This window comes from Lepisosteus platostomus, chromosome 3, assembly GCF_059453375.1.
Source record: "Lepisosteus platostomus isolate fLepPlt1 chromosome 3, fLepPlt1.hap1, whole genome shotgun sequence".
In the NCBI taxonomy this organism is placed as follows: domain Eukaryota; kingdom Metazoa; phylum Chordata; class Actinopteri; order Semionotiformes; family Lepisosteidae; genus Lepisosteus; species Lepisosteus platostomus.
Window position 1 is genome coordinate 7,397,024 of NC_142613.1, and position 14,997 is coordinate 7,412,020.

A 14,997-nucleotide genomic window follows, 5' to 3' on the forward strand; every position below is an offset into this window, starting at 1 on the left:
CATTTTTAACAACAGCAGGACCTCAAGTATTGCTGCATATTGCAATTGGATATCCATTTGCAACTGAAGATCAGGGTAGAATCTGATTATCTATACACTACGATATCTAGATAAAATATATATTGAATTTGAGTCCAATTTTTAAAGAAAGAGACATTCTATTGACCTTATCTTTGGAATTCTAAAATTAAGGACCTTAAATAATCATGTCTGATAAGGGCAAAAGTGCACCATACAAAATGCTGGCTGGAAGAAATTCAGAACCTCTCCTCTTTCTTTTAAATTCAGAAATTTAAGAGTGCAAGTGTTTATATGAAAATAATATTTTCATATACCTTATATGGAAAAAAAACTTTAAACAGATGCAGTTGGTAGATTTATAGCTGTGTAGCCAGGTTGTGCTAATATTGCTGACCTATTTACAGGACAAGGATCCCCTTCGCTCAATCCTCTTGAAGGATATTCAGAAAGTGCATGAATGCCTTGTCAAATCAGGGTAAGAACACTTCCACATTTGAGGTTAAGCTATGAAATTCTTGAATTACTGCCATGCGTTAGTCATCTCTAAGAGCCAAATTGCCTTTTGCATCCAATTTAATCTTAGTGATCAAATTTGCCAAATGCTTTGTTAAATTAGTAAGTTAAAATATATTTTACAGGGCTTTACTCACCGATGTCTGTAAATCTCATAAATCAAGCAGGATGGGTACTCCGAGGGCTTCATTTCAGGCACATTACATTGCTTTGATTTTAGCCTCTTTCTTGATGTACAACATTTTGGTTAATCCTTCACAATAAAATTTCCCCTGTGATTCCAGGCATTAGGACAATACCAAAACTTTTTATTTGTGACAGTCAAGTTCCTGTTTACACATTTGTCTTTTTTCATCTGAGAATGTAAAACGCATATTGCCATTAGAAATTATTAGATTTTAGGTACAGTACATTACCTATTGAAGACAGGTTGTCTGTTCTATCCATATAATTACAGATGCATGTATATGTGTTGTTGTATTTTAAACACTGTGTATTGATCTAGAATTTTTCTTGTCATCTTTTTAGAGAGCTGCTAATGAGGGACAACCTATTTGAAATCATAACTAGCTCTAGAGTGTTCTACATCCAGGTAAGAGGACTGAATGTGATGCATTTTTCACAACATGTCAGTTTCATGTCTATGGTTAGTACACACATGCTTAGGCACATCGTAAAACTTTCAAAAAGCCCCCTTCTTGTATAAAACACCCTCTGTGAATAATAAACACACCATGGAATATGAAAATCTTAAAAAATATTGGCAACTACAGGAACAAAAAACTTGAGAATAATGCAAGTGAATCACACCAAAAATTATCCATGAATCAAGCTTAAACTCTTTTAAAAAAGTCTAAGAGGGTGTGCTGTAAAATCTAAAAAATACACTTCTGTATGGCTTTTTGCTGTATTGTGTGTGAAGGATTTTTTTTTTTACTCAGGCAAATAGAAATGTTTAAACTATTGTGATTGTTTTAATGTATTCCTTTCTTTTGCAAAACGTGGTAGAAGATGCACACTATTGCAATAATGGTCACCAGATTTATTTATTTTTTATTATTGAGGAGAATTTGGTCAGAAGAATGCTGGTGAATGGGGTCTTCAGCAGGGTGTGGGCAGTAGCTTAATGTTCAGGTTCTTCCACTGGAGCAAATGACTAGAACAGAATAATTTAAGACTGAGGTTTTTTCTGTCTTTTCAATCATAACGTGGGCACTGGGGAGGGAGTTTTATTTGCAAAGTGAACTAATACTGTGGTATGGTGGCTTCACATCAGTAGAAAATGTTTTGTTGACGTAATTTTGGAAAATGTGACACTTGCAGATTAAGAGACTGATTGACGTATAGCCCTCTACTGTATTATCCCGGGTAGCCCTGTGATACAAGAGTGACAAAATGCCGAACGCCAAATGGAGCTGAGAAAAGCTCTCCGTCTGGTAGTCTGGCTAGCTACTGTAGCAATGCTGGTCTGGTGAAGATCACGAAGCTCTGTGTGAAAACTAAAAAAGGGTGTGAACCCACTTATCTGAACATTGCCATTCCCCAAATAAACAATTTCCACATTCTCCAGGTGAATTTCCCAGCTGGTTTTGGATTCTCGTAACATTAGTTCTGGAAAACACCCATATTTTAATGAAGCTGTATTTCTGATGAAGCTGGTTTCTCTTAAACTCTGCTTAAGCAGAAGAAAAAACGGAACAAAAAGCTGAACGGTTTGGTTTGTGTAAAGCACATCATAAATATTTAGCAGTCAAGATTGAAAATGAAGCACAGAAAAGTAATTTACAGTACAAATAACAAAATGGTGTGCAAAAAATACCTTTTCTTAAACATGTAAATGAAATCCTAAGGCAGACCCGTAACCAAGTTCTGCTTTCTTTCTGAACGTGGTTTGACTGTACTTTTTCTGACGCTACGTCTGGCTGTATTGCAGACATGCACCTGTGTTTATCTTCAAGGCCTCAGCAACAGTCAGTCCGAAACTGGGTGACAGCTCAAGGCCTGTTTACTTGGTGCATGTTTCCTTCCATCTGTGTTTACAGAAAAACAGATTATTTTTTTAAAATGCTCCATTGCCCATGTGTGGAGTTAACAACACCATGTCTCCAGCAACGGTCGTTTTTATTCATTAGAGAAACAAAACAGCATCCTGACAGTCCCTTGAGGATGAAGGCTAATTCAGATAGCTTGACTGACTCAGATACTGGTGTAACTGTAGGCTTTGTAGGCTAAATTTAACCATGCTCAGCACACTGTACCTAAACGAGGAAGTTTCATTTCTTTTTTTTTTTCCTGTTACTCTGTACGGGAGATGTGCTACGGAAATTGTTTTGTCAGCTTTGCAGTGCAAGATGTTGTAAGAAAGAAGAAAAAAAACGACTGATAAATATTATGTCATTTTCAGAGCTGGTGCTGTGACAATATGTTTATACTGCAAGACATTTGGTTTTTGGTCCAAAGCAATGAGTTGCTTCCAAGCCAAAGTCAAGGTCAGCATAGAAGTATATGGTGGACTTGACGCACTATGAAGAGTTTGTCATTCCCTTCATACAAACTATTTCTTTATATCTCCAATATCTTATAACTGCAAGATTTTCCAGGCCAGTGCCTTCATTTTTACCTGGAATTTTTAATGGTAATGTGAGGGTGGAAGTGAAATTTTATCTTGTATGTTTGCATGTCAGTTATCTCAACATTTATCTATTAAACTTGCATAACAGGTGCATTGTGACATACTGTAGATTACCAAAAATATTGCTATTTGTGTTCAACTCGAATTTGATGTCAGAACATAATATGTAATAACATAATATAATAAGGTGGCTCTGTGGCTAAGGATCTGTGCATGTGGCTGGAAGGTTGCCTGTTCAAATCCTGTGGCCGGCAGAGGAATCCTACTCCGTTGGGCCCCTGAGCAAGGCCCTTAACCCCAACTGCTCCAGGGGTGCTGTACAATGGCTGACCCTGCACTCTGCACCAAGCTTCTCTCCCTGTCTGTCTGTCTGTGTCTCATGTAGAGCCAGCTAGGGTATGCGAAAAGATGAATTCCTAATGCAAGAAATTGTATATGGCTAATAAAGTGATCTTATCTGATCTTATCTTATAATATTCTATGCAACTAATCAAGTTAAACATGTCTTCTGTTTTAGACATAGCACAGTGCAGCTGATATAGAAAGAATGTTATGGGCGCTTAATTATTTACAATCTAGCAATATTTCTTAAAACTTTGAAGATGTGTTGAACGTTTCTGCCTTTCAATTTCATATTATTTGAGTGTAGGTGACCAGAGAATATGTTGACTAATCAAATACTACCATCTAGTGTTGAGGTCTTAGTACTGCAGCTTAAGAAACACAATATTAAAAAACAACAACAATGGAACCATATCTACTGTGTACAGAACTATTTATTGAGAGCCTTGCTGATACATACAAAACCTTTGAGACAAAGTAATGGTTTAGTTACCAGTCTAAGATTAATTCTTGAACTTGATCTGTTGGTCATCATTACATTATTCAATTGAAAAGGTTTGTTTTGGCAAAATGTTAACATTAAAGTGTTTTTCAAATATTTAGTGTGCATTTAACAATATAAAATAAACCAGTTTTTGTTGTCTTTTTAAATGTAACTTCCTTTCTTTTGGGGGATAAACAGCTTCTCAATAAGAACAAATGAACTCTTCTTTGGAAGCTCAAATGAAATAGGGTGTTTGAAACTTCAGCTGGGACTCTTCCTATTCTGATATCAGTATTTTTCTTAATTTGTTCTTATTATTAGAATATGGGAAACTTAACAATCGTATTTTGTGATTTGTGATTGTGACAATTTGTACATGTTGTGTTTTTATATTATAGACCTACACTCCAGAGGACATGCATGGCTGGATTAAGGCTATCTCTGGGGCAATCCAAGCTCTAAGAGGACCTGTAAAGGTACTGGTTGATTATATAGTAAATCCACGCAATGTATACGTAAAGTACAGTACCCATCTGATAACCTTTTCAAGATTATGAACTTGATCTGTTGTTTTATGAGCCTGCTTGTACAGTAAATCAATGCAATATATCTGTAAAATACCCATCTGTATCCTTTTCAGTTTCTCAAAGGTAACCTGTTACTGGAAAAATGAGAACTGCTGCAGACCCCTCTTTGAAGAATTCTGTAAATTAAATAACTTTTTTATGTTTTAATTTTAAGGGGATGCTTTTAGAATGGACATTAAATGTAAAAATGTGCTTCACTAAATTTGAAGTTGCAAAAATATGGTCTAAATATGTCTGACTTGGAAATTAACCTATGGCGCTGTGGAATATACAATTCAGTCTTTAATAAATATTTCAGTATGGCTCTCTAAGATTTTAACAAGCAGAAACTAGTGCTGATTTTAAGCGTGTATGCAATCAAACCTTGAAATCCCTCGTCAATAGCAAAATTATAACAATGACTAAATAGTGACTTTCCATTTGGGTAGGAGAGGATTCGGAAAACAGACATCAGCTAGCACATTTGATATTTGTCCCTCATGAGTTGAGGGAGAAGGTGTGATCTGGGGTTTACTAAGCTAAGAAATTTACTCTGATGCCCTTGTTTTTGTCCGTTGTGTGCTCCATTAATTATTTTCCTTCCTGTTCTTCTATCCTCAGGATTCAGGTTTCACTCGTTCCTCCTCGCTGTATAGGTACCAGAGTGGCGGTGCCCGCGGCTGGCAAGGCCGGGAAGACAAGAAGGCACCTCTTGTCAAGTCCAGCTCGGTGGCGCCATCTTGGCAGCCCTGGACACCGGTGCCTTCTGCAGTCAGCAAAGCCAGCCCAGAGATGACGTCTGTGGAGGAAGTAACAGGCCAGTTCAGCTCTCTGCCCACTGTGCACAAGGGAGAGAGCGAGGACCAGGACTCGCTGGGCAAACGCCGGCGGCATCGCTCCCAGCCACAGCCACCCAGTGAAAAGATCTTCCCCTTCAACGTCGACGACGATGGCATTCGTACCACCGACGTGTAGCCCGAGGCTCGCAGGGGGTTGACCCCTATAATGTTGTGAGGGAGGAATCAGAAAGAAGGTAGAGCCTACCCTCCATCAGGAAATCTCAGAAGTTCGCTTGGCTAAGAGGGTGGCAAAATAGACTGATTCACAAGTGGCAAATCCTGACGCAGGAACTGAGCTTTTTTATTTCTTTTTTAATCGCCTCTATACTGATACAATGTAAAACAAAAACCTGGTTTGGCCGCTTAAACAGCAAATTTTCCTTTCCCATCGTGCAACCTGAGAAAGCGTACTTTTAAAAATCTTAAGTTTGTTTTCCTTTACAGAGCTTAAGTTTTTTTTTTTATGTAAATGCGATTTCTGGCTTTGCTTTCAACAGACGATTGCGACATCAGCCCGACAAAGACACAAACACGGCATTAAAGAATTTGACATACAGTACATAGCTCCAGCAAACTCATGTGTGGCAGCATCGAGCTTGACGTAAAGGCTGAGCTAGAGCAGTTCATTTATTTATTAAGGTACAGCAGAAAAGCGAGGCTTCATGGTACCTAATCATAACTGGTTTGTCCTTTTTTCCCATTTTGAGCACTAAATGTAAGATTCTCTTTTATGAACTTGATACTTCAAGTGAAAAAGGCATATCCAGCAGCCAGCTAGGGTGCCCTAATGTACAGAAGGCGTTCATTGGTTAAGTTAATGAACCTGGGAGAACTGAAAGTTTAAGAGCTGCTAAGCTATTTTTATATACTTCTTTTTCATGTATACATGTTGAAGAAATAACTGTTATCCGTATACCTGTAACTTTTCTCTTTAAGGTACGTGTGAAAATAAACAGGAAAAACTTTAAGTAAAAAGTATGGCTATGTTTAATTTAATTCCATGATGCATAACAATTGCGATTTCATTTAAATCCCAATGTGGGCATGCCAGAATTCTATTTTATGTCAAAATCAAGATAGAATCAGCCAAACTTAATTTCCTTGATTTTTGTTTTACTATTTCATTTTTTAAAAACCTTGGAATCATCCTATAAGAATGGATTGGTACATAAAATACAGAGGCAGGGAAAATACTATCTACTGTACTTCTGACAGACACTCCAGTTCAATACACCTATTTTTGGGATATTTAACTGGGCCAATTATCTCAGTCATGAGGCTGAGGTTCAGCGTACCTCAGTCAACAAAACATATCATGTTTTTTCTTTAGTCCAATTTCTAGTATGTGGCATCTTGTTTCCTTTAGCCACTGCACATTAGCAATGTTAATTATGTTCAGTACATGCTGGACATATTTAGTATTTCCATGGTACAATAAAGACCGCTATCGTGCTTGAACATGGTTGGTATTTTACAAGATCCTCTCATGCTAAATTAAACAACGAGCCAAATGGTACTTAAAAAACTTTCAAAAGGAGTACAGTATTGATGCCTGCTTTTGCACATACAGTAGTACACACCTGAGTTTTCTGTTCTGAAAATGATACTAGCTATTACCATGCATTCATAGTATTACCTTCATTAATCAGCTACATCTAAAGCTCTGGTTTTGACTTTAGAAAACTGACAACTATGAATAAACAGCCTTTTGGTTTCCATATTATATTCCGGTTCTGTAAGTTCAGTGTTGGATTTTTTTTAGTGTGACTAAAGATGGTCTACTCCCTTTTCTCTTTTCATTCATTCAATACACATTAATGCATCTCGAAAACTTGATTCCTCTTCTTTAACCCGTCTTAGTGTTCCTATTATCAGTCTGAAGCGTATTGTACCATAACATTGGACCATAATCTCTTTTGTGTTCAAGAAAGCAAAAAGTGGGCCTGTCTACCTACTCCATAATTATCATGTCATTGTCTTTTTAGAATTAGAAATAAGATAATGAAATGAAGGAAGTTTTTATTTATAGACTAGTAGACTCAAAATATCAATGTATACAAAAGTGAAATCGTTTACAAGCTTACTGTACATAAAAAACAGTTAAATAAAGTGGGTTTTTTTATTTGAGCACTTTTGCTAAATTTGAGCACTCCTTTTCTGTTTATAGTATGGAGCTATACAGCATTCTCCTTCCACTTATGAAAAATAAACTGTACTAGCCTTGTGTGCAGCAAACATCTTTGTACTTTTTAAAATTTAGGTAATATTGTCAACTTGAGCTATTAGGAAACATTGCTCACACACATTTAAATGTTGTAAATTGTTACATTTCTTATTTTCAATTTGCTCTTCATTTTGTGCATTTTTGTAAAGCAAGTATGATAATGAAAAAGTTCAATATTCTTGCCTTCCTGAATGTACAGTATCTAGTGAACTCCCCAGTAACCTTAAAGTGTGATGTTATATGGTTTTGTGCTTTGCTGTGTTTTTCTAATACATCTTAATGAATTTAACTCTTTCGCTACAGTACAATGTACAGAAATTGAACAATGTGAAAACATTAAAGCTTCCTGTGTTCTTTAACTTTTGTATGTGTCGTTTGCATTAGCCGTTTAGCAGGAAAGTTAAGCCACAATAAAAGTAGCACAAAAGTGGAATATGAAGACGTAATAAACACACACACAAATATATTTACACGCATGCTGTACTTTTGATTCATAGTAAGATAAACCTGTAATTTAGAATTCTAAAAAAATTTTAGCATTGACATGCTAATCTTTTTTTTTTAAATGCAAGCCTACATTTGTTTACTTAAGAATCGTTTTATTTGAAAGATTAATCAGAAAATAGTTACGTTTGTGAATAAATGTAGTACATTTATTAGTTTATAAAACACGTGAAACATTATGCTCATCTTTAAGGTTTTGTATATTTAGGATTAGGATACTGTACTGTAAAAGGTATGTATATAAATACACATATCCATTTTCTAACAGCTTCTTCCAATTCAGTGTCACGGGAGGGAGCTGGAGACTAACCCAGTAAGCAACGAGTACAAAGCAGAATCCAACCTAGTGGCATAAATTCTAAAATATATACAGTATTTTTTCTTCTTCTCAGGCATCGTCTTCCTGTTTCCGCCCTAATGTAATGACGACATATCCTCCATTCGCAAGATGGAGGATGAATCTGACTGAAAGCGTGATATTGGTTTAAAAAAACATTATTTCTTATGTGGGCTTTATGTTGTAATTTATTTATGACCGTAATCATTTTTCTAAACAATCATGACAAATTAAAATACACGGTAAATGTTAATACGTGCGCAATGTAGTTTGTAGAGCGGTCGTTACTTCCGCTTAGTCTCAAAAGACTTAAAGATCAGCTGTTTTTTTAGTGATAGGTTTGTTTGTTCTTTAAATGATGGTTGTGAACTAGAGGGAAAAAAAAACATGCCTCGGGTTTCGGTTAATTATATTTTGTTGTGCGGGCAGATTTTGTTGCTTTTGACGGTGTTGTTAATACAGTGCTTTGGTCAAATAAATTCTCAAATAGAGAGTAGCACATCTGGAAATAACGTTACATCTCGTATCACAACGGATGAACCTTTCAACGACTTGGAATACAAAGACCCAACTTCACCGGTAGTTCTCTGTGAATATCTGTAAGTTGATGCATTGATACGCTTCAATTTAAAAAACAGACAACTAAGCTCTATTTGTACCACAGTCGCATCTTATAAATGAAAGAAATAACATAATATTTGTCCGTGCTGCACTTTGAATTTGAATGACGTGTGGCAAATGTTTTCGCATTAAAGAAAAACTTAAATATGTTACATTTACAAAGTTCTGTGAACCAATAAAAAACAAAACACGTTTTTTTCTCTTTCTCCATAAAGGCCAGAAGAGTTCATATACTGTCAGGAGCCAGTGGATCATGCTGGAAATCATACAGCTTTTGTGGAGATGGGTCATGGATGTGTGAAGGTTTTTATTTTTAATATATATACTGGAGATGAACCAAATACTCAGAGACCGTTTTTGGTACATTTCAAGTTCTACATGACAGTTGAAGAGGATTCGATAAGTGTTGCTGTTAAAAACAATAATATATTAAATAATGTCTTGAAATTGTCTTTGGACTCTTAATGAATTAAGGTTTTACTACGTGTCTCACTTAGTTACGTGTGCCTGCCTTTTAGAATGTTATATGCTTTAAGGACAACTCTTAATTTCTTGACTTCTGAAGAGATAAGTTAAAGCATGCTAAACAAATGCAGTGTGATTTGCATTATGCATACACACAGTATGTACTGTATACTTTATAATATAAATTGATATTAAGCAAAATGGCAACTAAGACATAGGAGAATCATTATTTTGTCTAATCACCCAGTTTCAAATCTTACATTGTAAACTGTATTTAAATACTGTAGTGAAGGTTAACTTAGATTATTGTAAGCTATTTATGCATTTGCCAATATATACATTGCATTCATTACAGAAATTTAAAAAATATATATTTTTTTCACTTAGTCACATTTAGGATTTGGCACATGTTTATTTTTGATTCCTTTGTAAATTTCACTTCGAGGTAACATCTGATTTCTGTGATTCAAATACAAACGAGAATACTCTTTTAGAGAAACTCATTTCAATTTTGTTTTCTCTTTTCAGTTTGGTGGGCAAGCTTACAAAGATGTAGACCACACAAAGGTTTTGTGCACAGCACTGGAGAAAATTGAGTGTGCTGGACCCCGTGAGTTTTTGAGGGGGAATGAGCCCTGCATTAAGTAAGTATTTTATAGAATTCACTACATTTAACTGTCCACAGACTGGAACACTTCATTTTAACATTCTTAATAAGGCTATTTGATTTTAATTTTCTATTTGGGGTGTATCTGTAAATTTTATTTCAGCTTTTAAAAGGTCAGATGGAATTTGTAATTGGAATCAACCCCCTACTGATTTTAGAGCTGCTGTTATTCAGGTGTGGTGCCTGAAATGTAACCTCAGCAGGAGGCAGAAACACTCTCTGTGGGCATGCCCAATACAATGTCATTCCCAATGTGGGCGTGCCCAATACAATGTCAGTCCCAATGTGGGCATGTCCAATACAATGTCATTCCCAAAGTGGGCATGTCCAATACAATGTCATTCCCAATGTGGGCGTGTCCAATACAATGTCATGCCCTCTGTGGGCGTGTCTGCTACAGGGTTGTTTCAACAACCCTGTGTCAGTTCATCAGTTGATCAACTACTAAGAGCTCGAGTTATCGAAGAACAAAATTAATCAAAAGTCAAAACAGGTAAGCAAATCAAGTAATCATTACTTATCACTTTTCTAGATGTTGTTTTGAGTGCAAGTCCCATTTGGCTCTTAACGGCTCATGTCCTGTAAATATTAATGAGATCTGGACCAGTTTAAGAGCTTTTTGCTAGTTTTTAAGGCTCTTTTAAAAACATCTATCAGAAAGACTTCCAGAGACTTGCGAAATGTACTTGAAGAATTAGAGAACCCTACATTAAACTTTCAGATCTCCAAGTGAAATATTCAATGAGTAGACAAGAAGTTTTGAAGAAAACTATAACCAGTAACTGAGCTGATATTTGTTTCTTAGTTTTTAAGAGGATAAGTTATAGATGAAGACATAAACAATGATTATTGGAGTCCAGGATTGTAACCATGGTAATTAAAGAGTAACAGCTAGGTTAAAAAGAAAAACTCTTACTCTGACCACTTGGAGGAGACATTTCTTATTAAATATGCTTTGCAATAATGTTAGTTCAGAAGCAGCTTTAAGGTTAAAATAGTATGTTAGAAAAATAGTATAGTTCTAAAACTATCAAATTATTTTGAACCAGAACTGAATCTAACAAAAGTGTTTCCCCTTTGTAATAATTCATATCCAGGTAATTTCAGAGTCTCCTCTTTTTGTAGTTCAGTATGTTTATAATATGCATCTTGTTATAACAGTTACAAATCTAAAACTGTGGTTTATATTCACAGATCATGTGTCATAATATAGTCAGTAGTCACTTTCTTTACATTTGCTTCTTAGGAATGGTCCTCCTGTATAAAGTAAACCTTTTTACCAAGGTTTGGGCTTTAATCAAAACAATTACTGTTCCATCGTGTGCATTTAGAAAATTTAACAGTCATGCATCCGTAATACTACTTACTGCCTTCTCCAGTTAAAGAGAAGAGTTTCCAAACTGAACTACATATCTCCTCCCTTTCCTATGCCACTTGAACCCTTCTGCTATCAGTATTGTTTTCAGACAGAATGAGCATCACATAGTTAAATCACATTAAGTCTCTCCTTTACAGAAAGCCTTGTGCAGTAGCTCAGCTGCACATCCTTCACCTTGGAGTGTGTTCATAACTGAGCTGACTTGTTTAATGTTTCAGGTACACGGGACACTACTTCATTACCACACTGCTGTATTCCTTTTTCCTGGGCTGTTTTGGGGTGGATCGGTTCTGTCTGGGCCACACGGGCACAGCTGTGGGCAAGCTGCTGACCTTGGGAGGACTGGGCATCTGGTGGTTTGTGGACCTCATCCTTCTTATCACTGGAGGACTGATGCCGAGCGATGGCAGCAACTGGTGTACTTTTTATTAAAGACAGCAGGAGAGGACAGGAGTCGCTTTGATATTCTGAACTTCGAAGCAGAGGCTTTTGCGACTAACTTCAGTGGTCTCTTAATTACCGGTGTGTGTTGCAATGATAGTTCTCGGATATGGAATGAGTGTGCAAAAGGAAAAGTAACACTGTGATATCTTGCGACTTCTTCTGTTTGACACGCTGAAGATGTGTGAAATCTCCTGTAATATGCTTTACACCACCCACACACACTTTCTCATGTGCTGTTTTTCTTCTGGATCAAGGACAGCCTCTGGAACACACTGAAGTTTAGGACCACTGACTTGTTCCAAGGATCCCTCTTAGAAACGCAAGATTGATTAGCTGATTATCTCGCAGAAAGAAAGATTTGGTGTCCTTCCCAGTACAGACTGAACGCAAGGAGTGTGATCAGTTCGATAGATTTAAAGAAACAAAAGCTGGTTGGAATTGAGTCTTAATTTTAAAACTGCATGTCTAGGTGCTTTAACTGGAGGCGCTCAAATAAACTGACAAACTAATAGGGTTCTGGAGTGTCTAAACTGGTAATTTTGTGAAAAGCTTTGGTCTGTGTAATATAGGTTTATTTACACTTACTCCTTTACTTTGACAGTTTTAGTAATGGAGGATCTTAATTCCAACAAGGTCCATTTCTTTCCCTTTGAATTGAATGTTTTTTGTTTGCTGCAGGTTTAAAAGTCAAGCCACTACTTGTAAATGATCCAAAACCCAGGTTTTATTACTTTCTTCCATAAGTCTTATATTTTGTGATGGTAAGAGTGTAAGTTCCAAAATGTCCTTTAATAGCTGTTCCAATGATTTGTTTTTATAACTGGAGCCCAACTGAACAAGAATGAAATTCCGTAAGAAAAATGAGATAAATCCCGAGGTATTCCATTTGAAGGTAGACATGCTAATAAAATAGTTTTTTTAAAATATATTCTTCTGCTTATTTGTATCGCCATTGGAGCCCCTGTTCTGAAGTGCTGTATCTGGGAACCAGATGCCAGGTAATAATGTGTTTCAGTAGTAGTATTTTTTTGAATAGGTATTGCATCCCGAAGGTCATCGCTTTTCAACTAATAACAACATTTGAGCATTTCTAGGAGAGGATTTGATTTTCTTTTATGGATATAATACATTTGTATTGTGGTAGATTGACCACATGTCATTTGTTTAGATAGATAATACTTTATTAATCCCGTAGGGAAATTGATGAAGAACAGTGTCCTGCTCTGTGGCTAAGGATCTGCGCCTGTGACTGGAAGGTTGCTGGTTCAAATCCCACAGCCAGCAGAGGAATCCTACTCTGTTGGGCCCCTGAGCAAGGCCCTTAACCCCAACTGCTCCAGGGGCACTGTACAATGGCAGACCCTGCGCTCTGACCCCAGGCTTCTCTCCCTGTCTGTGTCTCCATGGAGAAAAGCTGGGGTATGCGAAAAGACAAATTCCTAATGCAAGAAATTGTGTAGGGATAATAAAGAAACATTATAATAATTATTATTATTATTATTATTATTATTATTATTATTATTATTATTATGGGAGCTCGTTGACATTAAGGAAACTGATGTAGAGTTTTGCTGTTTGGTTAAGAAGTATTGCATGGACACTCATCCTTTTAGAAATCTGCAGAAACATGGTTTTCACAACAGATGTGGGTGGCAAAACAATAGTAATAATGACCTATAGAATATTGCCTCAAGCATGCTATTCTTCCTCACTGGACCTCTGACAGTGTTTAGTCTTCATCTATTGGTCTTTCAGGCATAACTGCAGTACAAAGGTGTGTAACATTGTGGCTTCTCAAAGAGATAGTAAGCAACAGAAATCCAGGTAAATTCTTACTGCTTATTAACAATATTAGCATCAATATAGTGTACAGGTAAGTTATCACATGGGTATATAAACAACATTTGCGGATGTCTGATTTCTGCCTCTGTTACTGTATGCCCTGGCAAATACATACTAAATTACTAAAACATAAAAGCAATTTAAGTGTACATGCTGAATTAAATTCTAAAATAATACTAATAATATTTAATATTAAAAAAGGGTAGTTTGAATGCAGAGGTGTGTGTGCAGACACTGCAGGTGTTTACTGTATGTGTATTATTTATAAAGTTTTATATTCTACTGTATAAGCTGTCCAATTTGAACGTTGTGCTTTTGTGTTGAAAATGTTTCATATTTTCCTTTTTGTTGTGAAACCACAGGGCTGCTTGATTTTATAACAGAACTAATCAAATTCCACTTTTTTGGGAGTTGTTTAAAAGAAAGAAGAAGTCAGCCTAAAATGCCATGATTCTTCAAGAGGCTGGTGGCAGGGGGATTGTCTAGTCTTGTAACACTAAGCTATAAAGGTGGAGATGCTTTTATATGGGTCTGCTCAATGCTTGGGGTTTTTATTTGGCAAGGCATCATAACTGTAGTGTTTCTGTGTACAGTGAACACTATCTCTAGGGTGCTGTGATAAAGTAAAGCGCTGATTACAGGATAATTCCAGCATTTCTCTTCGCTGTATAGAAACTCAAAAGCCGGATAGCATGAGCTAACAGACTCATGCAACTCCTTGGCACGAAAGCTTGAACATTTTTTTTCCTGTTACTGCAACTCTTAAAGGGGCTCGGGGCCTTGAAACCCTTTGCTGTCATCATTAAACTTTTTTTTTGTGGTTTGTAAGTAATGTTTATGCCTCAAGTCTTCCCCTAGACAGTAATGTGCTGTGCAGCACTGTTATGCTTAATTTTGTTATTAAATACAACCAAAACCTATTTTAAAAAATAGTTGTCTTATGTTTTTTTAAATCAATTATTGACTGCAGATACACTAAGAAAAAAATAACTTACAAAAAGGTTTACAAGCCACTGGAGTGGATCAGATTGTGCTGTATCCTCATATACACCATTTAGATACTTGTGTATAATTGATGGAATGGCTTCCTCTTGCTACTTGCAATTTTATGTAGTAAA

At 36.3% G+C, this 14,997-nt stretch overlaps 2 protein-coding genes across 4 annotated transcripts in view; both read left to right on the plus strand.

Moving 5' to 3' along the window:
• Positions 1 to 7,980, plus strand: part of plekha2 (pleckstrin homology domain containing A2) — a 40,691-nt gene extending 32,711 nt beyond the window's left edge. For all 3 annotated transcript variants that reach the window (XM_088624189.1, XM_088624188.1, XM_088624187.1), the window contains exons 9-12: positions 426 to 496; positions 1,063 to 1,126; positions 4,391 to 4,468; positions 5,180 to 7,980. In XM_088624189.1, the coding sequence (XP_088480315.1) occupies positions 426 to 496; positions 1,063 to 1,126; positions 4,391 to 4,468; positions 5,180 to 5,533 (567 nt within the window). In that variant the 3' untranslated portion in view covers positions 5,534 to 7,980. The remainder of the gene's footprint in view (positions 1 to 425; positions 497 to 1,062; positions 1,127 to 4,390; positions 4,469 to 5,179) is intronic.
• Positions 7,981 to 8,541: 561 nt separating this feature from the next.
• tm2d2 (TM2 domain containing 2) lies at positions 8,542 to 14,809 on the plus strand. Its single transcript, XM_088624195.1, has 4 exons — positions 8,542 to 9,061; positions 9,299 to 9,386; positions 10,077 to 10,192; positions 11,812 to 14,809. Exons 1-4 carry the CDS (start codon positions 8,850 to 8,852, stop codon positions 12,023 to 12,025), a joined length of 630 nt encoding a protein of 209 aa, XP_088480321.1. The 5' UTR covers positions 8,542 to 8,849; the 3' UTR covers positions 12,026 to 14,809.
• The last annotated feature ends 188 nt before the right edge of the window (positions 14,810 to 14,997 follow it).